Raw genomic sequence first — 27024 nt, 5'->3', positions numbered from 1 at the left:
GGCTCTAGGCCATTCTCACGGATCTCTTCCACTCCGCCACCAGTTGCTGAGGTCCGTACTATTTCGCCACGAGTGTCTTGAACCTCCCAAGAACGATGGTCTGAGGATCATTCTCCGCGAAATTTGGAGGGAATCCAGTAGTTGGTGTGGACGGATGAGTGGAGAAGTTCGGTATGTCCCGTTCCCAGCCCCCGTATATCGCGGCAACCGAGCAGTGTCGAACCATAGCCGCGGGAATATGATATGAACCTGCCATTGTATCTGCCTATATGGTCTTGAACGTTTTGATGGAACATCACACGGCTGGCAGTCGAACCCCGTCGGGTACGTGCCCTCTGCTGGGAGTTGGTGCTCTCCCACAGCCGTATGCATTCCATTCAATCTTTTGAGAATGTGATAAACCATTGTGGTGGCCTGCTCTGCTCAGCTTTGGTGCAAGAACAGGTTCAGTGTCAAAGAAGTTCGCGACGAGAAGATGGGCAGTATCAGGACGTTTCAAGCCTTGAGGCTTCACGGTAACAGAGACATTCGACTGGACGAAGTCGAATCGTTGTAAGTAGCACATAACCGTTGTTTCTGCATTGCATGCCCTCCAGCCAGGCAGAGAAGGGACTGACAACCAACACGGGCAACACACAGACCCTGTGGCCCCCATGAAGTCCGCCTGAAGATTGCCTACTGCGGCATATGTGGCTCCGACATCCACGAGTTCGTGGCCGGGCCTCTCTTCTGCCCCCAGGCAGGCACCACAGATCCCTACACGGGCATCGGACTGCCCGTCACGCTGGGCCACGAGATGTCAGGAAGCATCGTCGAGGTGGGATCCAATGTGCACCATCTGCATCCCGGGCAGAAGGTCTGCGTCAACCCGTCCATCCACGACGCACACTATGGTGTCGAGCCGTGCTCAACCTGCAAGATCGGCCGGGCCAACATCTGCAAACGATGGTCGACGTACGGTCTGTCCGGCTCCGGGGGAGGCTTTGCGGACGAGATCGTCCTGAATGCTCTGAACTGCATCCCTCTGCCCGAGGGGGTCTCGTTGAAGATAGGGGCCCTGACGGAACCTTTCGCCGTAGCGTGGCATTGCGTCCGCATCTCGGGCTTCGTGCCCGGTCAAGACGTGCTCGTCCTAGGCGCCGGTCCCATCGGCCTGGCCCTGTTGGCGGTCCTGCGAGCCCGGGGCGCCCGCAAGATCATCGTGTCGGAAATCGCCGAACAAAGAGCTCGTCAGGCCCGCGAGCTGGGGGCCGATGTCGTTATCAACCCGCTCGAGAAGAAGCCCGATGGGCGAGGCGAACAGCAGCAGAGCAAAAGGAGCAGTGAGCAGGACCCGGTCACGCTGGCGATCCACGACATGCTCGGCGACGGCGTCGACATCGCCTACGACGCCAGCGGGCTGCAGTCGACGCTAGACACGGCGATCCGATCCGTCAAATCCGTGGGGACCATCTTCAACGTGGCCATTCATGAAAAGCCGCTGATGATCAATCTCAACCAGCTGGCCGTGGGGGAGAAGAGGCTCATGGCCGGTGCAGCCTACACGAACGAGGATTTCATGCCGGTCCTCGACATGATGACAGCCGGTACCAAGATGTTTGAAAGTTTCGTCAGCGCCGTGGTCCCGTTGCGCGACATCGTCCAGGGCGGGTTCCAGGAGCTGATGGACCACAAAGACCGCCATCTCAAAATCCTGATCCAGCCGGAGTCGAACTCAGATGGTGAGAAGAACGTGCCAGGAATAGAGAGCTGAACAGTGATGCACGGTACGGAAGGAGACTTGGAGGGACAAGGGAGAAGGAATATATGTGTATTGACGGTATTTTTGCGTAGTGTAGATAACGAAGGACTATTGAATACATTCAGTTTGCGTTGTTCAATGATTGCCTAGCAACAACATTCTATCTCCAGGGGCTCTCAGTTCAGATACGCATCTCCCACCTCTTCCATCATCACGTCGAACATGGGCATCGCTTTGAACCATCCCGCCCTAGGCGTCCCGTTGCTCTTATACGTGAATGCGGCATCCTTGTCGTCAATCTTGACGGTCGTGCCGCCTCGACCCGCGGCTGCGGCGTCCGCCAACAACTGGGTATAGCAGCATTTCTCGAGGCTGCAGAACCAAAAGACGGCCGCTTCCACGGTCTGACCACAGGTCAACAGACCATGGTTCTGGAGGAGACATGCCTTTTTGTTCCCTATCGCCCGGGCAATATTCTCGCCCTCGTCTTTGGCCAATACCACCCCCCGAAAGTCGTCGTAGAGAGCGACATCGTTGTAAAAGGCGCATACGTCTTGTGTAGTGATGTCAAGGTTTCGCCCCAGCGTGCAAAACGTTCGGCCGTGGATACTGTGTGAGTGCGCGGCGCAGAGCACATCAGGACGTGCTTTGTGGATTGCCGCGTGAATCATGTACGCAGCTTGGTTGAGGAGACGGTTAGGGCCACCTCCAATGACCTGCCCTTCATGGTCGACCTGGATCAGGTCCGAGCGCCTCATTTGCGAGAACGCCCGGCCAAAAGGATTCACCCAGAACGTGTTCGGGTCCACGGGGTCTCGAAGCGTAATGTGCCCGGCGACACCTTCGTCGAAGCCGTATTTGGCGAACAGCCTGAATGCGAGCGCGAGACGGCCCTTCAGATACTCCCTCTCCTCCAACTTGTCTTGGAAGCGAGGCGGGTCAGGGAATCGCTGCACGGCCACATTGGTGGTTTGGGGTTGGCGAGCACTCGGCTCGACTGTTGCGGTGATTACCGTGGCTGTCGCTGCAGCAGGTGCCATCACATATGTGAACGTCGCAAAGTCGATCGCTCGTCCTCAATGAAACACTCCGAGAGCTGGCCTTCAACCGGAAAAGGTGAGAGAGCAGGATATCCCTGATATTTCTTTCTGGAGGGGTGCCATGGCATGATGAACAGTGACAGTTGTCTCGACGCCGTTTGTGATGGGTCTGGATCCCGAATGAGTGCCTTGCGCGTCCATGCACAGGCTCTGCTTGTCCTAGCCACCATGAAAGTAGCCGCGGGTATGCATGGCCGAAACCGAGTTTGACTTTGGGCTTGTCGGGTCGAGGAAGGGTGGGCATGTAGCCGGGCTGACTGGGAGATCAAGTGACCGTTGACCAGATTGAATGTGAGGATCAAGTCCCAGTTCTGTTTACCAAGCAAGACGGATGAGCCATGGTTGAGATGGTATGAAACATGGAAGCTTTGACCAACGCCGAGTAGTTGAAAAGGTAGAACAGAATCTATTCGACCGTCGATGCAGAATTACCTCTCCTGCGAGAAGAAAGACCTATTAATATAGAGTGTGGTGAGTGGACAGGGGTGGAAGTCGTGAGGAGGATGGGTGAGTAGACGTGTACTTAAAAGCGGCGTGGCTCGGGTGAGGGTCGTGGTAATCGGAACGTGAACCCACGTGTTAAAGCGGCGTGAGCTAACCATGAGCTGCCAAGACAAAGCAAGGCGGACGCCAAGCTCGGGGCGGAAAATATCACACATATTATTTCTCTATCATGGCAGCTGACTTCTGACTTCTGACTTGTCTACATGCATGTAGGAGAGACCAAGCGCTTTAGCTCACTAGTCACTTTGTCCTAGGCTTCCCCAGCTCCAAAGCCAGATGGCGATCGAGATACCCCGTTGCCCCGTTGCGGGGATGGCTCGACCGAGGCTTTGCCAGCGTCCTTCGCATCGTCCCTCTGCTGACGCTTTTCATTGCCACTACGTGAGATAGGGACCGAAACTATCCCGCGAGTCATGCTGGTAAGCTTGCTGACCTGAGTCATCCATTATTCCTTCCCTGTACGACTCGTGGGATCTGACCTACAGTGGGTGATTGGACGGTAAGCACGCCTTCTCATGCGCCACCAATCTCCAGGCACGTCCAGTGCGGGGAAGTGGAGCGGCGATGAAGATACACCCCAGGGAGGGAGGGGGGAGCAAGGCTGGACCCAAGCAGTCCGCAAGAACCTTCCACCCCCCGGACGATGGGGGACTTACTCCGCAAAAGGCGGACTTATCCTCGGTTAGAGGCGCCCTTGCTGGACGGTCCAGATAAATCTGGTGCTCCCAGGGGGTGAGGGATCTAGTCCCGCCATCCTGCGATTGTTATCTGCAGTAGCTGACATACCTCGTTACTCTTTTTGAGGCTTCTCCAGAGGTTTCATCCGGGCATATTCCGCGACAGAGTTGGGGATCATGGCAACAACCACCACCTCCGAGACGGCGACCAACGAGTCGACGGGCGGCGCGGGAGTCGACTACGATGCTTTGGTCATTGGTGCCGGGTTTGGCGGCATCCGAATGCTGTACGAATTGGGCAAACGTGGCCTGTCCGCCAAAGCATTCGAGGCAGGCACCGGGGTCGGTGGCACGTGGTACTGGAACCGCTACCCCGGGGCCCGCACGGACAGTGAGAGTTGGGTGTACATCATCACCTTTCTCGAAGAGCTGGGCCTGGACTGGGACTGGAAGGAGCGCTTCCCGACCCAGCCGGAGGTCGAAGTCTACCTCAACCGGGTCACCGACCACCTGGGTCTCCGCAAGAAGATCGAGTTCCAGACCAAAGTCACCGCGGCGCACTGGACGAGTCGAAGAACGTGTGGAAGGTGACCACGTCCAAGGGCGACACGTACACGTGCACCTTCTTGATCACCGCCACCGGACCCCTTGCGACCCCCCTCAAACCCCCGTTCCCCGGGCTTGAGTCCTACAAGGGGGAATGGTACCAGACGGGGCTCTGGCCGAAGCACAAGGTCGACTTCACGGGCAAACGCGTGGCGGTCGTGGGCACCGGAGCCACCGCGGTCCAGGTGATTCCCATCGTGGCGCACAATGCCAAAACCCTCACCGTCTTCCAACGCACGCCAAACTACGTGCTGCCGGCGCGCAACTACCCCCTCACCGAGGACCAGCAGCTGGCGCTGCGGCGCGAGTACGAAAAGGTGGTGAAGCGGGCGCGGGCCCAGACATTCGGCATGGACTTTGTCGACGCGACGCTCAAGTCGACCGACCTCGAGACCGAGGCCGACATGCTCAAGGTGCTCGAATTCGGCTGGGAGATCGGCGGGTTCCGGTTCATCTTCGAGACGTTCGCCGACATGCTGACCAACCCCAAGTGTAACGAGATGGCGGCAGAGTTCGTGCGGAACAAGATCCGCTCGATCGTCAAGGACAAGAAGACGGCCGAGCTGCTGTGCCCGCACTACACCATCCTGTCGAAGCGGCCGCCGCTGGGCCACTTCTACTACGAGGCCTTCAACCGCGACAACGTCGAGCTGGTGGACGTCAAGGACGACCCGATCCGCGAGATCACGCCCACCGGCCTGCGCACCGGCACGCGGGAATTCGAGTTCGACATGATCATCTTCGCCGTGGGCTTCGACGCTATCACGGGCACACTGGCACAGATCGACCTGCGCGGCAGCCAGCACCAGGTGCTCGCGGAGCAGTTGAACAAGGACATGGCGACGGCGTACGGCATCACAGCTCCGGGCTTCCCGAACCTGTTCATGGTTTCGGGCCCGCAGGCGCCGTTCGCCAACATCCCCATCATCATCGACAACACGGTGGACTGGATCGGCAAGACGGTGGCCTTCATGCGGACGAACGGCTACGGCCGCATCGACACCAAGGAGGACCACGCGAGGAGCTGGAGCGATCAGGTCGACGCCGCTTTCAACGCCACCGTGCTCGCCGAGGGCGCCAAGGAGACGCGCTCGTGGTACATCGGCGCCAACACCGAGGGCAAGACGGTGCGGCCGCTGTTCTGGTTCGGCGGCGTGGGACCCTACTTCGAGCGCTGCGACAAGGAAATCAGCGACGGATACCCGGGATTCGAGTTCTCGTCCCCGGAGCAGGCCGGTCGAGCCAGGCTTTGAGATGGAATGGCAATGGCAGGCAATGAAGGAGAGAAGAGGAGAGGAGAGAGCGTTGTTGACAGGCGCCACCCCCCCAAAAAGAAACATCGCTGTCGACGCATGTGTCGGGCGTGGACGCCAACAGAACGAATGTTCCGTCCACAGGTTAGACGACGTCGCACGCCAGCCCCGTTATACAGAGATGAACTTGGAAAGACCTCTGTCGATTTTTAGCACCAAAGTGGTTCTTTATATGTATTCTGCACCTTAGGAAAATTCCCCAGCACGATTGACTAATCTGAGTCTTCTTTTGGGACTGTAGATAATCGTTTGCCTATGCCTGCTGTCTTCTCTCCAGCGATCCACTCTGCGCCTTAGCTTGTGCTAACCACGACCCCTGCTTTCTCCTGCCAGATGGCTTCGCGTGCTTGTTGCACATCGACCCCCCGCGTATGCAGCACTGTGACCCAGTCCTGGAAAAACATGGATCCGCTGTCGAAGAAGCACGGATCGTGGGTCTGTTGCTCGATGAAGCGTTCGACGTCTGCGCGGCACACGGCGTTGTCGAAGAGCCACAAGATCTGCGCGGGGGAAAACTTCAGGAACGACTGAATGAGGTAAAAGTTCTGCAGGTCACTGCCCCACCCTTTCATGTGCCTAATTCGAAGTTCCTGGACGGTCGGTTTGTGTAGATCGACGTCAGAGTGATGAGAACTGTGGAAAAGATCGTGGTATGCCTGTGGAGTGGATGAGACGGGACGAAGGTAAGGATACTGCAGCGACAGATGGAACTTTTGTGCATCGTCGGGTATCCGGGAATATACCTCTCCATCGGTAGGACAGATCTCGGTGGCGAGCAACTGTTCGAGCAAGCCGCGGAAGTCCTCCAACTCGAAGAGTTCGTCGTTCGACCACGTCCGCAGGAGCTGTAGTCGTTCTGCGGTAGCTGTTGCATCGGTACGAGCGGTGCGATAAGGAAACTGGTGAAATGCTTTTGAGTAGCTCCATAGCCGATAGACCGCCCGACGTAGTCGACGAGCTTCGTGACGGTCCAATACTCGTCGGTTGACGCTCGCCGCCTCGAGCCACTTGAATCCGGGGAACAGGTCCACGTAGCGCCGTGCCACGCGAGCAACGGCAGTGACTTGCGAGAGTAGGGCAAACGACAGAGGCGGAGACCGCCGGATATGCAGCATTTGGTTGTTGTTCTGGGTCAAGATTTGTATGATATCTTGGACTGGTCCATCTGTTTCATCGATAGTGCTGAAGAAGAGTGCCAGCTTTTGCGATTTGGGGAGGATTTCGTAGAAATAGCGACAGGCGAGAGACAGGTTGATAATGTCGGAGACGGAGGAGAGGGATTCAAAGATGCGAGCGAGAAGTTCTGGAGCGAGGTGTTGCATTGCCATGCTTCTACTCAGCGGGCTTGTCAGCCAAAGAGATGTCCTAGTCGCGGTGGCAGGAGACAACGTACGGAATTTGAGGGTGTTGAACTGTGTCTATGCGTACTCGGGCGTACAAAGAGCAGCGATTGGTGCTGCTATCACTCCAATGGTCTCAACAGATTGAGACCCCGACATTGGGGCTATCCAGGATCGATTGGGAGGAAGCAATGGAGGAAGGCGAGGTATCAAAGCTCCCAGAGCTGCTCTGCCACACAGAGCGGCGAGCCTGCGTCGCTTCCATCATGGCTAGGACAGATGGAAGTGCAACGCTTTCCCATTCCACAGCCGCCGGGTGAGAAGAAGGAGGACGAGGAACAGAGGGCCAAAGGTGATAATGTTATACGCAGGCTGGGAGTCGAGGTCGAGAAAGCGGTCTGGGGCTTGGCAGGCCAACGATGAGTAACAACGACAACAACTGGCCGCTTTATCACCCTCCCCCTTCCCATACCACCTTTCCACTGCTAACTACATATTTGGGGAAGCCTGGGGGGTTTCAATACGCGACTCTCTCAAGAAGGTGGTGTTGTGTGCACGGACATGGCCAAGAGAGCGAAATGAGAGAGGTTCTTGCTTGAACATCCCATCATGATTAACACGACTCTTGTCAGCGGAGAAGCTATAATGCCAAGGTCAAAGCTACAGTCATGATCTCCTCCGATCAGAGATTACATCCTTTTCTAGAGAGGCGTGCCAAACTACCGACATGCCTTGCTCAGGAGGTAAGATAGCCGCAAGGTCCATTGATATCGAACCGCTGCAAGGACGTGGTGGTCAAAACCACCTGGCCCGAGTTGGCCTGCTGGCCATTTGCACAGAACGCCTGGTTTCCCCCGAGCATATTGCATGTTCCATCCGCATCAAAGATGGCATTCTGGCAGTATTCCAACGCGTCGCTGGTGATACATTGAACGCAACAGTCGTACGCACTCGCAGCGGTGGTGATGGCGATCACACCGTTCGGATCATTGTCGGTAGCGCCTTGTACGTATTGGCCGTTTTGGACCTGAGGACCCAAGATGTTGTTGGTTGCGCAGGCGGCATAGACGGAGGTGGTGGACGTGGTGGTGTCTGTCTCGGTGGTTGTCTGGGTGTTGGTGGTCAATGCAATGGACGTGCTTGTAGTTGTGACAATAGTGGTTGATGTGGTGCTCACGGTACTCGTAACCACTGCCGGAATGACAGTTGAAGTTGTGGCCACTGTCGTGGTTGTGGTGCTGGTCGTGGTCGACGCCGAACCGATATCGGTAGTAGTGGTCGTCACTGTCCTATAGACAGTCACGGTAGATTGCACTCGGGTGACACATTTGATGCCTTGTGCACTTCTTGTTCCACCACCCAGAAACTGACGTCCTTCGGGCGGAGATCTGACCAGATTGAAGAGACGATCCAGAACCTCACGCCTCTCTCTTTGAGGAGCATTCAGAGACGTGTAGCCAGAGCTCTTGATGATAGGGGTAAATCCAGCAGGGGCAGCAATAGTCAAAGTGCTAGTAGCGGTAGAAGTTGTGGTATCGGTCAACGTCGTTTGGACCGTACTCGTGATGGTCGTGCTGTCACTCAACGTCGACGTTGACGTAATAGTAGAGGTGAAAGTGGACGAGATGCCAAGCTCCGTAGTTGTCGCAGTAGATGTGCTAGTTGCCGTAGAAGTCGTCGTAATAACTGGGGTCCATGTCAATGTAATTGTCGATGTCCGCGTCGAGGTGACCGTCGTCGGAGCTAGTCTTCGGGTTGAGGTTGTAGTGGATAGGAGAGGACCCCGTTCACCCTGGAACCCGGAGACAGTGTAGCATGTCACTGACAGTGCTGGCAAGACTGGAGCAGGCGCAGCCCGAACAGTCAACGAAGCAACGAAAAGCGTAAGGAGCGTGGTGAGCATCATGCTGGGCGCAAACGAATGGACGCAGCAATAACGATGCCGCAATGTTGTGTACTTACTCGGAGATCATTGAGAGATCGAAGGGCGCAACAGAGCCACAAGGGCAGCGCCTGCGATCTTTTGTATCCCTTGTTCTCGAATAGATCGACGACATGATTGTTGTCGTCTCAAAACGGGCGGGAAAACAACACGCATTGATGGCAACAAATGGCTCGATATACACACTGGTGCCAAGCATTTCCCCAGAGGCAGCTAGTGAAGCTTCTTGCTTTAGTCGTCGGGATCAATTTCCGGGCAATGGAGTATTTGGGCCAATGCCAGCCTGTAGGTGCAAGCACAGGCAACTTCGCGTCAGGGTTCCAGCCAATGCTTCTTCTCGTGGTGGGTTCATCGCGCTGGGCGAGTGACCCTGTCAGTAAAGAAAGGTCAAGTTGATAGAACGACACCAATGACTTGTGATGGGAACCGAGGACGGGGGACTAACGGGGATCGACATGTTATGAAGTATAAATAGGTATGAATACAAGTTAAACTTCAAAGTAGACTGGAGCCACTCCAACGTTTGAAATTGCGATGCTTGGAGGGACAGTGCTTGTCGACAATTCAGGCACTGGTAGCTTTCTTGGGGATCAACACCCACGATTTGGACCTGTTGTGTTGAAGGGGTCTCACGTACAGGCCTAGAAAACAATTCGTTAGGCTTGGATTTCAGTCAATAATGGCTCCAAAGAGGGAAAATGCAGTGGTGCTTCTAACTTTCATATTTCGTATATGGCTCTCTGGCGTGTGCGCGTGACTAGACTCTTATAACAGGAGCAGAAACGACCTCAAGACATCACAAATGGTAAGGGAACTCTGTACCCTCCACCTCTTTGTATATCGCTTCCATGGCGGCGGCAACCTCGGCGGGTAAAGGCCCTTGCTCAATCATGTCAAGGTTGGAGTCCAGCTGCGCGACGCTCGAGGCAGCAATAATAATCGAATCTCCAAATTCGTCCTTGAGCGTGCTATGGTAGACAGTCCACCTCAAAGCCGCAGCATGGCCGTTGATGCCGTGCTTGGCCACAAGTCCGAGTGCGCGGTCTGTTGCGGCTTCGATGTTTGGTTTCAGGTACACAGATGCGAACACTTGACCCAACCAGGTCTGTGCTTCGAGTCAGCGGGAAACAGCTAAATGACATGTCTGTGTCGTCGCCGCTGTAGGCAAAAGTAAACTTACCGATGAGTCAAATCGGGAGCCATGCACAATATGCTTGTGGTTTCCTGCGAAGAAACCACCACCTGCGGGACTGTTCCAAAAAGTCAACACACGGAATCCTTGGCTGATGAACCATCAGACTGTGACAAACCTCCAGGCATAGAAAGCGATTCCATGCTTTCGCAAGATGGGAAAGAGTTCCTTCTCCCCACTCCTGATAATGGGGTTATATTGACCCTGGTACACGCTTGGCTTCACGAAGCCGTTCGATTCGCAGATTTGAACAATCTTGTCCACTTCCTCGGCTGTATAGTTGGACACACCGAAGCGTTCGAATTTGCCTTCTTTAAAGGCCTCGTTGATCGCCGCGAGCGTCTCCTCGAAAGGGGTGGTTCTGTCTGGCACATGGAGGTACTCGATGTCAATCTTCGGTACCTTCAAGAGTGAAAGGGATGTGTCGATGTTTTCCTTGATCTTTTCCTTCGAATGGCAGTTGGGTGTTAGAGAAAACACCTTCGTGTCGATTGCAAATCGCTTTCCTGCTTCGACGGCGCCTAGTCTTTCTTCTGAAGAACCAGGAGCATGTGGCGAGTAGGCACGGGCCGTGTCAATATGACGTCCACCGCGATCATAGAATGCATTGAGGTAGGAGTTGACCTCGTCAAGCGTGTCGTAACGGACAGTTGAGTCTAGAGACTTGTCTCCAACCTGGTTGTAACCCGTAAATAACGATAACTGCCGCGGTATGGCGTCCTTACATTGGCTGCTCCCAACACAATCTTCAGCGGTGATTTGATTGGCATTCTGTCGACGTCTGGAGATGATATGCCGTTACTTGTTCAACAGGGAAGTGAAGGTGATGACGCGAGAAAGCTTCGTATGTGGAAAATGATAGTTCGAATTGCGTCGCACTGTTCAGCAAGACATGTAGAACAATATACAGACGAAACTGTCAGGTATTTCATCTCTATATGGTGCCCTTCTAGGGCAGGGTCGACCGGAGTCGGAACGTAGATACCCTTTTTCTCCGATGATCGAGCAGCTGGTTCAAAGGTGCTTATGAATCGTGCTTGTCAATGGATACGTCCGCATGATTGCGAGCCAGACAATGTTCAGCTTTATACGGAATTAGTCAAACTTGCTGAAAAATGGCATCTTGTAGGCTCCATAAGGTGCCCCACTGAAGACATGGCTGGAAAAGGCTAGCTGGTTACCCCATCTATTTGGGGAATGCATCCTGGCACCAACATCGAAGGCGATATGGTACAACGTCAGCGTTCAAGTTGGCTATATCAAGGGTGTGATAACACGGGGAAGGATACCGGCTAAGCTTGGAGGTAGCTGTTTCTACCAATCATTAAGCGAATTCGCCATTGTACGTAACCCCCTCTAGAAGCATCCCCTGTGGGTATCTTCCGCCTTTTGGTCCGTCGTGGTCCGGAAGCAGTCGCTTGTATTCATGCCGACTTGATGACACCATGACATTTTCCATGGGTTCTCAGGCCGTGACTGTCTAGGATGGTCAAGGGCTCGGCGAGTCGCTGCTTAAACCGTTCCGAACAGTAGCAGTTGTTGGCAAAGCAAGTTTGCGATTCTCGGCTGATAGCGGCATCAACTGTCAAAACTCTCGCACTCTGGGAGTGTTGCTTTGTTGAGGGTTAAGATAATACCTCGTGGGTATCAACCAAAAGGACAAAAACATATCTAACGCAGCAGCTCTTAGAGCCGTTCGGGGCCGTAGATACCGTTCATTGGTAAGTATCGTAGTATTTTCCTATGTCGTTGAGCAACTTCAATGGCATGGAAGCCATCAACGAATGTGTTTTGATAGTGCTAAGAGTAAGTCGATCCATGTCAAGATAGATTTCACATAGAGATTACCTGCGACTTGAAACACAGTGACTTGTTCAATTCGAGACGTCGGAATGACTTCATCTATATCTGCAAATATTGCTTGTGCCGTAAGAATTTCTGGCTTCAGAGGCGCTCGAAGTCGGCCGAGAGAATCGGGAGTCCAAGACAAAATCCATTACCGTCGCACTGGCTTGTCGAGCTAAGGTAGGCACGCGGTGGCATCACCCTCGCTCCGGTTTGAGGTGAGACGTAGAGGCACTCGCTCACCCCGAGAAGATTGTGAGATAAATTCTGTGCTTGTGAAGGCAGCCCACAGTTGAGAACCAGTTGAACAGGAGCAAAGCAAAAATTTTCAGTCCGAGAGAAATCACCGCGACCACCTTTAGACCTTGGGTCTCAATCACAAATGGCCGCCGTCGACTTCTTGCCTCAACTGAAGCTCTTATGATGACCTACATTAGACATCCCTTCCCCCAGCGCGTCACGTCGTGTGGGATATAAAGAACACCCAATAGTTCTCGGATTTGGTGCCTAACAGTCCCACGCCCGAGGATGGCAAGGCTTCCCAAAATTCGAAATGCAAGCATCTGCATCTTGTTCTGCGATAGAAGGTCGAATCACCACATGATAGGAGGTGTTCCACAACCGTGCTAGCTTGTTGTGACCAGACTGGTGCTTTTGGTGCGTCACAAGGTTGCACGAATAGCTTCAACCTGACAGAGCGAAACCTGCGCACCAATGTATATGGGATGCATTGCGATAAGTCCATAGAAGGATGCCGTGGCTTGCCCCTCCTTTGGGTCTTGTTTTTCTGTGAAGGTAACAAGGCTGGTACCCGAGACGTTCTCGTTGAAAGATGTGAATGAGCTTATCACGCACTCAGTCATCCAAACAGCTTCGCATTGTCGAGTGCGGATCTCTTTCTCTTCGCTCCCGTGTTCAAGTTCAAAGTTTTCCGTTTAGCCGCCAACTCTTCAGCACCACCTCTTCGACTTGCATATTTATTGGCCCTGCGCATCCTCGTCTCAGCTCGGAGAGCATTGGGGCTGACGAATTGTTTGTTTTCGAATATGACCGGACCCCCGAAGCTGCCTTCTTGAATGACGACCGGTGTGAGGACCAAACGAGGCCCGATCTCAACCAGCGACACGTCGTCTCCTTTGACACGCTCCTTGTCGGTCTTATCCGGTGCCGACTCACGGATCTCATACACGCGAATCCATATCTTTCCATCAAGCCCGTAAATACCAATGACGCGGTCAATGAATGGCTTCATGCCGCGTATGCCCTTCGGCGGAACACAAAATACCCCGCGAAACATCTCTCGTAGCAGGGAGCGATATTCAAGGCCCGGAATCTCTTCGTCGAAACTCTTGTCGAAGACAACGATACCTCTCCCACCTTTTAAGCAATTTCCGCCAAACCCTAGCTCAGCCATTGTGTGCACATTGGTCACGCTGAATTTGACCGTTGGTCCGTTGGGTGCACGTGCGAGCCACAGGTACAGGTCCTGACCATGTTTCCGTGCTTCCAGGAAGAAGACGTAATTGCAAGAATGGAGGTCAGCAAGACCATTAAGGGCAGAGTTGTAGTTGTTAGAAGATTTTGTATCGAGCTTCGTGTCTTTATATGTGTGAGGAAGCAGAACGTGGAGGTCGTTTAGAAGGTGTCGGTGCCTGCAGATGTCAGTGACGAGCCGCAAGGAGGATACGGATACAAACTTACCTGTATGAGACTCCACGAGAAGTGAGCATCAGCACTCGATTTCGAATCTCAGGTGGCAGTTGAGAGAGATCACTGTTCTTTTTCTGGCTCTGGGTAGGTTCCTCCTCTCCGCTGGAGGATGAGCCGCTCCCAGCGGATGCGACTGGACCACTTTCATCAGAGTCGGAAGCGTCTCCTGACCGCATCGCCGATTTGTATGCAGACGCCATGCCGACTGAGATTCACGTCGAGGTTGCAGAAATGCTTGAAGACGCTGGGTGCGGAAATTGTTTGGTGCTGAAATTATTTTGCGGGGATGAAAAAAATAGTCAGTTGGAGATGGTGGCACAATGGATGCGGTCAGTGCGGGCTGCTGACGACTCCCTTCGACGTAAAATATCTCGCCCACAACAAAGGAAAAGGGAAGACGCCACAGTGCTTCCTGTCTAACTATCAAATAGTAGAAGGAAGAGTCTGTGACTCGACCATCTTAGAAGAGGTAGGTATGGTAGGATCAAGCTAGTCCTGATCCGGACGAGTCAGTCTCAACGAGAGACGAGACATTTGACGTTGGAAAAGTCACGGTGACTTATTGAGGAGTCAAGTGCGATGAATTGTAATAGCATGGTATTTGCTGCTTGACAATATCCAGCTTCAGCTGGAGATCTTGGGTACAGGCCACGCCACATGCCACCGGTCTCGATGCCCAACTGGCGGAATTTCGACCTTCAGACTCGATATGCCGGTTCCCGCCGTGGTCTTCCCTTTCGCGTTCAGAGCTTTACTCAGGGCAGCAATTGCGATGGCTGTACCTATACATGCCTTCATTAAGTTTCGCACGTCCTGTGTCCACTCACTGTCCACTACTGGAGCGACTTGCTTGCTTCTTCCCGTATCCACCGTATCAGCTCTGGCATCTGCCGGCCGGGGCCCCTTAGACTCCCAGCCGCCTCTCAGAACCTCCTCCCATGCTTTCTTTGCCGTCTGTACTAGACTGGTGGCCTGCTCCAGCACGGACGCGTCAGAAAGCTCCAGCAACAAGCGGGCCGGTTGAGCCAAGTCAAAGTCGATGGGCTCGGGGATGGAGAGATTGAGAAACGGCCGCATTCTCAGCTCGTAGCGTAAGCGGTCTGATGCATACGCTGGCGAAGGCTTGTGCAGATGGCCGTGACGTTGTATAATAACGAAGACTCGATGCAGAGCGTTTGCCATTGCCTCTGTGGCCTTGAGCCAAGTGAAATACCGATACAAGCGCTTCAGAGTAACCTGTACCTCATCTCGCCGGCGTACATCCACCTGCCGGCTCGAGGACACAAAGAAGCTGATCCTCTCCAGGTGAGACAAGTGCGAGTTGGAGAGGAATGAAAGATACCAGTACATCTCAGCAAACTCGTGCGGAGCATAGATGGAAAGTTCAAATCCCATCTGAAGAATGGTTTGAAGCTGTATCAGCTTGTAGTGGTATACCCAACTGCTGAAAGAATATGAAAAGGTGAGTTGCTCGCCACTGGGGTAAGGAATGGGCTGCTCGTCGAGGATGGATTGGACAAAGGCATCCAGATCCTCAGCCTCCGCCTGGATCTGATCCCACTCAAGGGCTGCGTGACACATTGAACGTCTTACCCGGCAGCGGTTCAGACAGTAGGTCCTGAACAAATTGAGGAACGACTGTCCGCAACGATTCAGAAATAACTCCACTCTAGAGCTAATTTCCATCTGCTGGTCTTCAGGAATGTCCTCAATTTCACTGTTGTTGCTTCCCAAGGGCAAAGCACTTGGGAGTGTCAGAGAATGCATGTCTTGAGTGATGAAATGGTCGATAGTGTATCGGCCCAGTACCGTGTTGTTGATGTTTAAGAAGGACTGTAGGAGTACCCGAACATACACTGCGGGTTGTGATGTCTGCGCCATGAACCTCTGATAGGCAACTAGCAGGTCACTGCCGCATGTAATATCAAGCATCTGGAAAGCAGAGGTGGTATCCCTGAGAAGCTGATGGAAGAAGGAAAAGGCTTTCTCCTTTTCTATGACTATCATTGGTCTCGGAGGCACACTGCTTGCCAGATTCCGTTGCATCTTCAGGGTGAAGGCCACAGTTGGAGTTGGGCGTCCGAGGATGGAAGTCTTTTCCACCGCCTCGATCAACGCAAGATCTGCCTGAAGAGTTGAGCTGGCTGGTCGTTCGCGGAGTTCACAGCTATGAAAGAGGCGCAGGAAAGCAGACCGTGCATTCAACCTGTCTTTCAATGCCCCTTTCAAGGGCTCTGGAAGGTTGCTCTTTTGTACAAAGACATGTGCGTCCTGCAACGAGTCCATCACCTCTCCAACCGAGAAGTCGTGCAGGAGAGGCCGATTGTATATCTGTGGCGCAAAGTCTTCCTCCTGCAATGTCGTCAGCTGCTGGTTGATATCAGCTATTTCGCGCCGTCCCTACCTCGTAAAAGTGCTGGCTCGCCACCATAGAGAGAACTAGGTCACAGCATTTGATCAAGCCCACACAATAGGACTGGAAAACTGTATTCAGGAGAGAAGGCACATCTCGTGTACTGCGACGGTCCCTCCAAAAGCAAGCTTCGGATAACTGCTTCGGTTGCGGCCAGAGGAGTCGTTCAATGTGTATCGAGGTAAATAGAGTCTGGGATAGAGGATATCCCATGTGCCATGCTACCTGTTTGTAGGTCAAACCATCATTCCATGCTTGAAAGACAGAGATGCTCACCTCGCGGTACATCAGCTGGTCCATCAACCATACAATCTCCTCGGCGGATACGTTTCTTGCGGGATCGAACTCTTCATCGCTTTCAGCGTCGAAAGCGGCACATCCGCTATCCATCTTCGGATCACCAATCTGGGTACTTCGGTCAGGATCATGCTATTTCGGACCTGGGTGTAGAGATTCCATACCTCCAAGGCACTGACGGCCTCATACAATGTGAAGTGCTCATCTTTGACCAGCTTGCCCCCGGTGAGTTCTATGACGCGGTCAGTCTTGTTGGAGACAGAGTGGCGTTCCCGACTGACTCGATGCAGCACTACAGAACTCTCTCGTGATTTCGGTTATCTGGACATTGGGGTGGACAATTTGGGGTTGAACCATGACAGTCGAACCCTTTTAGTGGAAAACGAGGACGGTCACGACGATGGGGGGGAACAATCCCCGTGAGCCGACAGGCCTCCGACAGTGGCAGGAGTCGACAGGCCAAAATTTACTCTATCCCACACGGAATGAGCCCAAATGCAAATCGGAGTGCTAGTGTGACATTCAACGTGTAGGAATTTAATTGTGCAGAGGTGTATTTAGGATGCAAAGGTCGTGTGAATGCAAAGGTTGAGAAGATTATGGCACGGAATTTTTACAGGCTCTGGAAAATGTCATGTGCACATCCGGAGGCACGCACCCAGCTTCGCCGTGAGGTTTTCAGTGTAATATGTACAAGTCTGAGTTTTGCTCGTTGAAAGAGTTTTCCATCTGCCATTGATGCGTCCAGCACAATGCTGTCTCCCTTTATTTCGCCTCCCCAGTAGCATGTTCGGCCATAGCATCAGCGTTCGCAGCACCCAGGTTCTTGTTCTCTCCTTGTTTCCCGTTCTCCTCAATGTCAGTCGGAAAGTCTCAGGTACCAGAGGGCGTGGAGTTGAGCTCACCTGCCACTTTGCGAATCTCAGGTCCATATCGCCTCTTCTCTCAGCTTGAAGTCTGGGTCCTTCTTTTAACGATCTGCGGACGACTCTAGCTGCGACGGCGAGGTATCGGTTGTAGCTGTCAACGTTAGCCCGAACAACGCACAACTTGAGGCTGGAACTGGGCGTACGTGAGACCGGCCGCTTTCCATTCGAAAGCCATGCTGACTATTGGGAGATGTGCAAGCGTTTGGGGAGAAAATGGAGCTCTGCGTTGCTGTCAATGGTAGAGAGTAAACTGCGCAGCGAGAGTCGCGAAGGGAAGCTCCTAGCTTGCCAAGAATCCGCCCGGAACAATGTTGATGCGACACCAGCCTCAGCGGCCTTAGCAGCCTCTCGCAAGAGGTACGAGGAGAATCCAAGAGCAATGCACCATTGAACAAGGAAACGTTCCTGGAGAAAGCTAGAGCTTGTTGAAAGCTTGGTCTTTTCTAATATTATGGTTGAGGAAGAGCGAAGCCTCATATGTCCCGGAGAATGGCGACCGAAGCATCTATCCGATGGATCTCCGTCATAAACCAACATTCCTTCTGTCGCCAGCGATGCAACAATTGCAGTTCCCCAGGCGATAGTATCTCCTCTTCGCTTCCTTGGACATCGGTTCGTTCAACCTTGCTCAGAGTTGACGAGATCTTCTCCCTTTCCAGGTGCAAACGCGCGTACAATCTCGACATCGCTTTGTAAAGCCTGTCGAGGAACAGTTTTTGTACTCTTTCGGGATCGTAGAAGTAGAGGAAGGTTGTGCTTTTGGGCTGTCTTTGCGGATCTCTCGGAACTTCTTGGAGTTCGAGGAATCCCTTCGTCTGCAGCTGTGCCAACGATTTTCGGAGTTCTTTCGCGTTCAGAAGACCAACATCCTGCATTGTTCGCTCATCAAGCTTGCCCTTATCTGCCAACATGCGAACAATCCTGAGCGCTGGCTCGCTCACGCTCTCGTCGATAAGACGTAGCATCTCTTTATCCCACAAGAAATTGTTGAGCTTGCTCTTGTCAACTGCCCAAGATTTTGTTACGGGGTCGCCCAAGAGAAAGCCAAAGGGCCCTTCCGCCAACACACCCAGCTGGTATTCAATGAACTGATGATCCCCGCTCGTCCCATTGACTCTGTTGTCATGGTGGCCGTTCAGAAGTTTGTCTGCCGCAGGCCAGCCGTTCTCATTGCTTTGCCCGTTGGTCATTGCTGGTCGACCTTCTGAAGAGATAAAATGACTCATCTGGGAGACGTCCAGTCTCTGTAACGACCCCACGGGGTTATCCAACAGGCGCAATTTTAACGGTCGTGGGTCGAGATCTTCAAGCTGTAAACAAGCTGCTCGTGCAACCTCTCCTGTGCGTCGGCCAAAAATCTTCTCAGCAACTTCGGCCACCCTTTCATTGCGGATGTAAAGAATCAAATTCGAATAGTCGACGGCGAGCAAGATGTTGGCCTATTTTCAATCAGTAGGGGACGCGTTATGGAGAGATCACACTTTAGTACTGGGCTGGGGCTCGCCTCAAGTTCATGCAACACCTGAGGCCAAGAAACTTTTCCGTCTAGACGCTGTTCGAGCTCGACACCGACCCTCACTTCGCCCTCTGTTTTGATTTTCTTCGCCGTTCCTTGAAGGAGCATCCCGTGTCCGCGTAAGTAGCGTTCTGCATCCTGACGAGAGTCAAAAGGCGAGTGGAAATGTGCCTCGCGGACACCAAGGATAAACTTCGAAGTAATTAGGTGTTTGAGGAGAGCTCGAAAACGACTTTTGTCCATCAACTTGGATGAGTCCCCATCACCTAGCACTTGTTCTTCCAGCTCGCACGCGGTAGCAAAGCCCAGGACAGCGAGATGTTCCATAATATTCGCACCCGCAGATCCGAACTTCCATTCGACAAGTTCAATGAGTCTGCCGGTACGCATGATGTTGTATGCATTGCTGGTGTTCGCTTGGTATGTCGACAAGCCCTCTGCGGATGTGTGGTGGTAGACGAGCCGCAGCTGAATCAAACTCGCTATACCGGTCTTGACCTGACGGAGAGGGAGACGACATTTTTGAGCGATCTGGTTGATAGAGAGCCGCCCTACCTGGGCCAATTGTCGAAAGATTTGCTGCGTCTCACATCAGGTATTTCGTACATGCACACCGGATAAGGCTTGCTCACCGCGAGAAATGTACCATATACATCTTCGACGATACTGCAGCAAAGCTGAGAGAATTCCTGCCGTGTCTCAGCAGAGCAAATCCTTCGTAATCTGCCAAGGTTTTCTGAAATACCTCCATCTCTAACATAAATCAACCGTTGACAGAAGAATGAGAAATTTAGACTTATTTTTTCGCCGAGCCAAGGACAACTTATTCACTGCCTCATCTCCCAGGGACTGGGGGACGAGCGTCGAACGAGAAGGAACTTCATTCACCGTACTCTTCACATAGGATTTGAGGAGAAACTTTTGCCAGCGACAAGGCTGGCTGCCAGTCTGAAGAAATTCTGGTGACGGAGCGGATCCCTGCGGGGGCTGAAGACCGGGCTTGGCAGAAATACGGAACGTGAGTGGTCGCTTGTCTTCAACCAATCAAAGCAAGCTTGATTTCTGTAGAATCAATCGAAGCTTGACTCCATCCGAAGCTCCTGTTCGACTGCATCTATTGCATTACCACCCTTCCCCATCCACTACGAGGCTTCTTGTATAATGGCTTCTCCGGCTTCGCTTGGCTCGAGAGCCCTGCGAGCTAGCAGTCGTCATATTCCCGTCACCTCCCTGCAACGGAGAGGTCTGGCCGCAGCTGCGTCCGGCAGCTTTCAGTATGAGACGGGGGATTCGTCGGGCGTCAAGTTCGCCAGCAGAGATTTGCCAGGCCCAACGACTACTTTGACTGTCGTCGCAAAAGCCGGTACACGTTACCAGCCGCTGCCTGGCTATTCCGACGCCCTCGAAAAGTTTGCTTTCAAGGTCAATCCCGGTCGTAATATTCTACCCTGATCACTCAGCTAATTCAAAAATTAGTCTACCACGAAACGATCAACACTGCGCATCACCCGAGAAGCTGAACTTCTCGGCGGCGAGTTGTCTGCATACCATTCCCGAGAGAACCTCGTCCTCCGAGCCAAATTCCTGCGCGAAGACTTGCCGTATTTCACCGAGCTGCTGGGAGAAGTTATATCAAAAACACGATACACGAGTTGGTTCCCTTGCGAGTATAGTTGGAAATTAATGTCTGACAATGTACAGCCCACGAGCTCAACGAAGAGGTGATCCATGTCATGAAACTTGCGCAAAAAGGTCTCCTTGGAAGCCCTCTATCGCTAGCACTCAATTCCGTCCACGGTGTGGCCTTCCACCGCGGTTTGGGAGAGCCATTATATCCCACGTCCTCGGTCCCGATTCTCCAGTACCTTGATGCTGAGGACGTTGCGAAGTTCAGCGACAGTGCCTATGTTAAAGGAAATATTGCTGTTGTTGCCAATGGTGCCAGTCACTCTGAATTCTCCAAGTGGGTTGGCGAGTTCTTCCAAGACACTCCAAGTGGTTCCAAATTGTCCAGCCCTGCTTCGAAATACTACGGTGGTGAAGAAAGAATCGCACACGCATCTGGGAATGTGTTTATTATCGGTTTTGAAGGGTCTAGCTCGTTCACCGCCGGGTCCTCGTACAAACCAGAAATTGCAGTTCTGGCTGCGTTACTTGGAGGTGAAAGCAGCATCAAATGGTCCCCAGGCTTCTCCCTTCTGTCCAAAGCTGCACATGATTTCTCTCAGGTGCAAGTCTCCACTCAACACGCCGCGTATTCCGACGCTGGCCTCCTCTACATTACATTCACCGGAAATGCCACTCAGATCGCCAAAGCAAGCCAGAACGCAGTCGACACGCTCAAGAAGGTGGCAGCAGGCGAAGTGGCAGAAGAAGACATCAAGAAGGCCACCGCATTGGCGAAATTCAGAGCGCTTGAAGCTGGACAGCAGACACAGGCTGGTCTAGAAGCCACCGGAAATGGACTCATCGAGGGCGGGAAGCCTTTCCAGATCGATGAAATTGGCTCGTCCATCGACAAGGTCTCTTCAGACAAAGTCAAGGCGGTAAGTTACCCAACTCAATTGTCGGTGAATTCCAGGATAGCTAACTTTTGCAAAGGCGGCGAAGGGTCTGCTGGAGTCAAAAGCATCGGTGTCGGCAGTGGGAGACCTGTTCAGACTTCCTTTTGCGTCCGAGATAGGCTTGACCGTTTGAAAAGGGAGTGGCGCATCCGGTTTCCGTAGTGCATTCTGGTGTGTAAAACTTGTAAATAAGACAGAAAACGCCTCACAAAGACACCTTGAAAGACCGTTACGTTGGCATCTGTTGAACTGCAACTATATCTGTTGATCTGTCTCGTATTGACCCGACCTGCCCTTACCAAGTAGGGATAAGGGCTGCGTGTAGTCAAGGGAAGCTGTGTATAGTGGCCTGTAGAGGTATCAGCCGCCAGAAGGAAAAGCGACCCCAGCACCTGAGAGCCGCGGAACCATTTCCCCTTCGCAACACTATTCCTACAACCATGGTAATCCTCTGTCATGATTGAAGAAAATCCTACGATGAGACAAGCCAAGAGTCCAGTCCCAAGTGAAATTCCAGAGTATGGAAGGACTTCAGAGTGACAAGCCAGTTGATGTTAATGGAGAGGCGCAGAAGCCCTCCGAACAATATTCGAGATGAGCCACATCCAACATCAATATCAAAGGGAAATGCAGGGCTCCTCTCATCTTGAACAGCATGGGTGGTCTAATTCGTCCTCGGTCAAAAATGCTGTTGGATCATGGCCTGCTGCATCATGGATATCAGTTCCACGGTTTTCGTTTTCCGTGGCGAACCCCGGGCCAGCGCAGAATGGGGGAGGAACGCCACGCAGGGGGGCATAAAGGGACAGCCCATGAGCCGCTTCTGCAGCCTTGCAATATCCACGACTGCGATTTTAACACCAAGAACTGAGACAATCACGTCGTCTACAGCATGGGCCAGCTATATTTTGACGCCCTGGTCGTCGGCGCCGGGTTCGGAGGCATCTACCAGCTCCACAAACTGCTTTCTCTCGGGCTCTCCGTTAAGGTCATCGACTTTGCCAGCGATGTGGGCGGCACCTGGTACTGGAACCGCTACCCCGGGGCCATGAGTGACACAGAAAGCTATGTGTACCGATACTCGTGGGATAAAGACGATCTTCAGACTTACCCATGGAGTCACCACTACGTAAAGCAACCTGACGTTCTCGCTTATTTGGAACACGTCGTCGACAAATACGATCTCAGGAAGCATATGCAATTCGATACGGAGATGGTAGCTGCAGACTGGGATGACGAGGCCGGTGTGTGGCGGGTCGAGGTTAGCACGGGCGAGGTCTTCGTCGTGAAATACCTTGTTACTGCCCTAGGCTTGCTCTCGAAAGCGAATTATCCCGACATTCCTGGCATCCAGGATTTTCGCGGTGAGATGTGCCACACTGCCAAATGGAACCCAGACCTGGATCTCACGAACAAGCGAGTTGCCGTTATCGGGTGCGGGTCGACTGGTGTGCAAGTCATCACAGATGTTGCGAAGAAGGTCAAGACCCTCACTTGTTTCCAACGGCATCCCCAGTACTCCGTGCCTAGTGGCGATGGCCCCGTGAGTGATGAGTATCGACGATACGTCAATGCACATTACCCCGAGATCATGAAGCAGGTCCGCAACTCGGTGTGCGGCTTTGGCTTCGTCGAATCGACCACCCCATTCCACGCAGTGCCTCCTGAAGAGCGCGAAAAGATTTTCGAAGCACTGTGGCAAAAGGGCAATGGCTTTCGTTTCATGTTTGGTGGATTCAGCGATATCGCCACCGATCGCCAGGCTAACGAGGCTGCCTGCACATTTATCCGCAAGAAGATTGCCCAGATAGTTCGAGATCCCCAAAAGGCGAAGAAGTTGATGCCCCATGATTATTACGCCAGGAGGCCGTTGTGCGATGGTGGATATTACGAGCAGTTCAACCGGGACAACGTTGAGATTGTCGATGTTAACGAGACGCCCATTACAAAGATCACCGCGGATGGCATCCAGGTGAGTGACGGGACGGTCCATAAACTGGACGTCATTATCTTCGCCACAGGTTTCGATGCCATCGACGGAAACTACAATCGTCTACGGATACGAGGCCGACACGGCAAGACGTTGAAGGAGCATTGGGATCCCCGCGGCCCGACTAGCTATCTGGGTGTCTTCGTACCAGGATTTCCCAACCTGTGCATGATCACCGGACCCCAAGGCCCGTTCAGCAACATCCCCCCGGCCATTGAGCTCCATGTCGAACTCATCTCGCAAATGATTGAGCGTGCCGAAGAGGACCGACGACGGAGCGGTGGCCGCCAGGAGCACAAGAGCGTCATCGAAGCTCTCCCCGAAGCCGAGGAGGAGTGGCTCCAGCAGTGCGAGCAGGCAGCTGAAGGGAGTCTGTTCAAGGAGACCGCGTCGTGGATCTTTGGCAATGTAAGTCTGCATCTTTCCCCTTCCCTACTCTTGTTTTCATGCCGAGCTAGTGACAACACTCCGCATTTGCTCCCCATCGTTCTCCCACAAATCCTCATCGTCTTCTTGTCTTTCACACGCTAGTTGGACAGCTACTAACCAAGAGACCACAGAATGTCAAGGGCAAGAAAGTCGCGCTGCGGTTCTTCTTTGGAGGACTGGCCAAATACCGCGAGGCCGTGCAAGCCATGGTCGACGACGGGTACCGTGGATTCAGGCTTCTCGGGGAGGGGGAGGAGGAGGGGGAGAAGGAGAGAGATCAAGTCACAGCTCCCACCGGCTCGATCGAACAAAAGCCCGTGCCTCTGAGTACGGTCACGAGCGTCGTTTCCGAGTTGGTTGAGGCTCGAAACTAGGACCGCTGACCCCTCGCAATCCCCATTTCCCCCTGGGCGACAATTCAGAATGGAGACACGACCAATTCTCTTCGGCTTGAAAGCCCAAGCGGAGAAGAATGATCACGTCTCCGTCTGGGGTGGTTCTGAATGTATTGTGTAGCAGGTTCTGGCGGAGATGATGATAGAATAGGAGCGTCGGAGGGAAATCAAGTCTTAAAGGTACTCGGTATTTTCGCTTCCAATATCACAAGTTGTTTCATTATTTTCTCCTGGAATCGGAGCCGATTGATCCCTGGTAGTTTCTATTCTTGTTACATGTGGTGCTCAAGTTCGAGCCGTACCCTTTTTGAAGACCGGTCCTGTATTCCTGGCTGTCGGATCCTTTACACGTCAACCTTCGTTGCCAATCATTAACATAACCGGGGCCATCAAGCTGTGCACTGAGCAATCAGACATCAACTCTTGTCACCAGGCGTAATCATCCAACGCCTGCTGGTTATTGTGTTCCCGCCACTCTGGATCATCGCTTGGTTCACTATCAAGGAAGTCATTTTCGTGGTACTGTGTTTCGGCCGGTCGTTGGTCTGAGATTACAAGGTTGACCACATCACATCTACCTTGGATAGCATCCAGAGCTGGCGCATCGCTGTCCTCGGTGGTGTCGCCGAGACTGAGCTTCTTGAGATGACCGTTTGCTATTCGCGAGCTCTGCCGCTGTGACGCCGAGGGTGTCTTTTTCGAAAACTTGCCCCCGACATTGGAAGGTTCTTCAGTATTGAGAAAGACATTCTCTAGCTTGGGCAGCCACTTCTGTCGGAACTTCGCACGCTCGCGCCAGCTGGCGCCTTTCAAAATCGCCTTGATGTTGAGCCTCCTGAGATGCGGCAGATGCTCCGAAGATTCCACCAGCGAAGCAAGAAATTCTTCTGCGTCTTCTTGTGTCAACTGACGCATATTTTCGATAGAGATGCTAGCGAGGTAGGTAGGCCAAGTAGGAGCTCCATTGGGCAGTAACTCGTCGTAGAGCGGCTCGCGGTCGCGGAAGGAAGTAGGATCTATGTAGAGCATGTCGATCTCTAGGTGTTGCAAGCGAGGGCACAGAGCTTGGAGGTTGGCCATGAAACCTAGATCCATGGACTGGTTGCCGTCAAGTTTGAGGACTCGGAGCGTGGAAGCGCGGGTCAAATAGTCCTCCAGAGCGTCAGAAGTCAGATTGGGACAATTTGTCAATTCCAAGCGCAGGAGTCCAGGCGGAAGCATGGGCATAGTGGCTTTGTCCACGATGCCGCAATTTCGAAATGACAAAGACTGCAACTCAGGCACGCTGCTCAGTACGCCGGCAAGTAAGTTGTGCGCGTAGAGACTATCTGCTTCCTTGGCCTTGTCAGGCAGACTCAGGTTGAGAAAGGTGAGATCCTGCAAGCGGCTGAAAGAGTGTCTGGAGTGAGCCTCCACTGCCATCTTGAGGACGTCGGTTGCATTTGGAAACCTTCCGTTCCACTCAAAGCTTCTCATCAAGAGATTATCAGTCTCGAAACGTCCCAAAAGCTCCGTCGGATAACTCCACTTGATGCTCTTCGCTGCTGGCTGTGCCCATATGACAGTTGTGAGATCATCATAATTGGAGTAGAGTCTTAAACCTTGCAGCAGAGGTGTCATAGAAATCAGCTTATCCATCGAGATGCCACTTTTCTTGACAAGAAGCTGTTTGACTTCAATGTCGAGGAAATGGATCTTCTTCCGGTAATCTGTCGAAAGTGACTTGGAATCGTGTTCCAGCAACGCGATGAGACTGCGAGCTCTCCATGACGGGTACAGAGGAGGGCAATAAAGTAAAGCTGCTGTGCAGGCCTCATGGAAGGCACGACACAACGCCCCTGTTTTGCACAGCCAGCTGATTGAGGGTTGTGCTCGCGATGTCGGGCCGTAGAGTGGATAGGCAGCATATTGCATGATGCTCACAAGAACGTGATACGGGAGTTGTTGCCATGGAGGGATCCGCTGGTTGTCGAACGTGGACCGCGTGTCAAAAGAGCCTTTCGCACTGATCTGGCTTCGGTTGCTGTTGTCGTTGCTGGAGGAAGACTTTTGTTGTTTGTACGATTTAAATACACGTTTCGTATTCACTGGGGCTCGGCTTCTGTTGGAAGACGACGTTTTTTGTCGCTTGTTCGTTTCAGGCAGACGTGTAGCCTCCGATTTTCTCTTCGATGGCCATGGCTGCCTCTGTGCGGGTGGCACTGATCTCGCACTTCTTTGAGGATGAACACTCGCGTGGGAGGTCGATTGAGAATCTGATTCATCCGACGAAGAATCCGTATTGCTGTCCTTGTCGTCATCACTCGATTCTCGGTATGTACGTACTCGACGGGCAGCTCGGCGAGGACGAGGCTTGGGGGTAAACTCATGGAGGTCATCGGTGTCGCTATCGTCGTTCGGATACCGGACTCGAGGGCCACGGCGAGGCCGAGCACGGGTTGAGGACTGGGTCATGGTGGGGAAGCGCAATTCCGGTTGTGGCGGAGGGGTGGACGGAAGGGGAAAAAGAACTCAGAGCTCG

At 53.1% G+C, this 27024-nt stretch overlaps 13 protein-coding genes across 13 annotated transcripts; 4 read left to right on the top strand and 9 right to left on the bottom strand.

Annotated features, from left to right (window-relative positions):
- Positions 1 to 475: 475 nt before the first annotated feature.
- On the top strand, positions 476 to 1753 carry AYL99_08571 (hypothetical protein; the record flags this gene model as incomplete). Its single annotated transcript, XM_018840079.1, has 2 exons — positions 476 to 552; positions 640 to 1753. 2 exons carry the CDS (start codon positions 476 to 478, stop codon positions 1751 to 1753), a joined length of 1191 nt encoding a protein of 396 aa, XP_018691200.1.
- A 164-nt stretch (positions 1754 to 1917) lies between these two features.
- Positions 1918 to 2781, bottom strand: AYL99_08570 (hypothetical protein; the record flags this gene model as incomplete). Its single annotated transcript, XM_018840078.1, has 1 exon — positions 1918 to 2781. One exon carries the CDS (start codon positions 2779 to 2781, stop codon positions 1918 to 1920), a length of 864 nt encoding a protein of 287 aa, XP_018691199.1.
- A 1418-nt stretch (positions 2782 to 4199) lies between these two features.
- Positions 4200 to 5881, top strand: AYL99_08569 (hypothetical protein; the record flags this gene model as incomplete). Its single annotated transcript, XM_018840077.1, has 2 exons — positions 4200 to 4568; positions 4625 to 5881. The coding sequence occupies 2 exons, from the start codon at positions 4200 to 4202 to the stop codon at positions 5879 to 5881; spliced, it is 1626 nt and encodes a 541-aa protein (XP_018691198.1).
- Positions 5882 to 6234: 353 nt separating this feature from the next.
- On the bottom strand, positions 6235 to 7269 carry AYL99_08568 (hypothetical protein; the record flags this gene model as incomplete). Its single annotated transcript, XM_018840076.1, has 1 exon — positions 6235 to 7269. One exon carries the CDS (start codon positions 7267 to 7269, stop codon positions 6235 to 6237), a length of 1035 nt encoding a protein of 344 aa, XP_018691197.1.
- Positions 7270 to 8017: 748 nt separating this feature from the next.
- On the bottom strand, positions 8018 to 9187 carry AYL99_08567 (hypothetical protein; the record flags this gene model as incomplete). Its single annotated transcript, XM_018840075.1, has 1 exon — positions 8018 to 9187. One exon carries the CDS (start codon positions 9185 to 9187, stop codon positions 8018 to 8020), a length of 1170 nt encoding a protein of 389 aa, XP_018691196.1.
- An 832-nt stretch (positions 9188 to 10019) lies between these two features.
- Positions 10020 to 11185, bottom strand: AYL99_08566 (hypothetical protein; the record flags this gene model as incomplete). Its single annotated transcript, XM_018840074.1, has 4 exons — positions 10020 to 10328; positions 10404 to 10473; positions 10534 to 11090; positions 11141 to 11185. The coding sequence occupies 4 exons, from the start codon at positions 11183 to 11185 to the stop codon at positions 10020 to 10022; spliced, it is 981 nt and encodes a 326-aa protein (XP_018691195.1).
- A 1934-nt stretch (positions 11186 to 13119) lies between these two features.
- Positions 13120 to 14170, bottom strand: AYL99_08565 (hypothetical protein; the record flags this gene model as incomplete). Its single annotated transcript, XM_018840073.1, has 2 exons — positions 13120 to 13912; positions 13962 to 14170. The coding sequence occupies 2 exons, from the start codon at positions 14168 to 14170 to the stop codon at positions 13120 to 13122; spliced, it is 1002 nt and encodes a 333-aa protein (XP_018691194.1).
- Positions 14171 to 14594: 424 nt separating this feature from the next.
- Positions 14595 to 17037, bottom strand: AYL99_08564 (hypothetical protein; the record flags this gene model as incomplete). Its single annotated transcript, XM_018840072.1, has 5 exons — positions 14595 to 16322; positions 16375 to 16608; positions 16660 to 16788; positions 16845 to 16912; positions 16962 to 17037. The coding sequence occupies 5 exons, from the start codon at positions 17035 to 17037 to the stop codon at positions 14595 to 14597; spliced, it is 2235 nt and encodes a 744-aa protein (XP_018691193.1).
- A 408-nt stretch (positions 17038 to 17445) lies between these two features.
- AYL99_08563 (hypothetical protein) lies at positions 17446 to 17784 on the bottom strand (the record flags this gene model as incomplete). Its single annotated transcript, XM_018840071.1, has 3 exons — positions 17446 to 17529; positions 17586 to 17700; positions 17753 to 17784. 3 exons carry the CDS (start codon positions 17782 to 17784, stop codon positions 17446 to 17448), a joined length of 231 nt encoding a protein of 76 aa, XP_018691192.1.
- A 298-nt stretch (positions 17785 to 18082) lies between these two features.
- AYL99_08562 (hypothetical protein) lies at positions 18083 to 19515 on the bottom strand (the record flags this gene model as incomplete). The annotated part of the gene is made up of 2 exons (XM_018840070.1): positions 18083 to 19048; positions 19099 to 19515. The coding sequence occupies 2 exons, from the start codon at positions 19513 to 19515 to the stop codon at positions 18083 to 18085; spliced, it is 1383 nt and encodes a 460-aa protein (XP_018691191.1).
- A 771-nt stretch (positions 19516 to 20286) lies between these two features.
- Positions 20287 to 21822, top strand: AYL99_08561 (hypothetical protein; the record flags this gene model as incomplete). Its single annotated transcript, XM_018840069.1, has 4 exons — positions 20287 to 20547; positions 20602 to 20776; positions 20827 to 21671; positions 21727 to 21822. The coding sequence occupies 4 exons, from the start codon at positions 20287 to 20289 to the stop codon at positions 21820 to 21822; spliced, it is 1377 nt and encodes a 458-aa protein (XP_018691190.1).
- Positions 21823 to 22581: 759 nt separating this feature from the next.
- Positions 22582 to 24482, top strand: AYL99_08560 (hypothetical protein; the record flags this gene model as incomplete). The annotated part of the gene is made up of 2 exons (XM_018840068.1): positions 22582 to 24087; positions 24240 to 24482. 2 exons carry the CDS (start codon positions 22582 to 22584, stop codon positions 24480 to 24482), a joined length of 1749 nt encoding a protein of 582 aa, XP_018691189.1.
- Positions 24483 to 24929: 447 nt separating this feature from the next.
- On the bottom strand, positions 24930 to 26957 carry AYL99_08559 (hypothetical protein; the record flags this gene model as incomplete). Its single annotated transcript, XM_018840067.1, has 1 exon — positions 24930 to 26957. One exon carries the CDS (start codon positions 26955 to 26957, stop codon positions 24930 to 24932), a length of 2028 nt encoding a protein of 675 aa, XP_018691188.1.
- Positions 26958 to 27024: the final 67 nt, after the last annotated feature.

Source organism: Fonsecaea erecta (genome assembly GCF_001651985.1).
Source record: "Fonsecaea erecta strain CBS 125763 chromosome Unknown Scaff7, whole genome shotgun sequence".
NCBI classification, from domain to species: domain Eukaryota; kingdom Fungi; phylum Ascomycota; class Eurotiomycetes; order Chaetothyriales; family Herpotrichiellaceae; genus Fonsecaea; species Fonsecaea erecta.
Note: the sequence above shows the minus strand (reverse complement) of the source record. Positions and strands in the feature narration are given on the sequence as shown.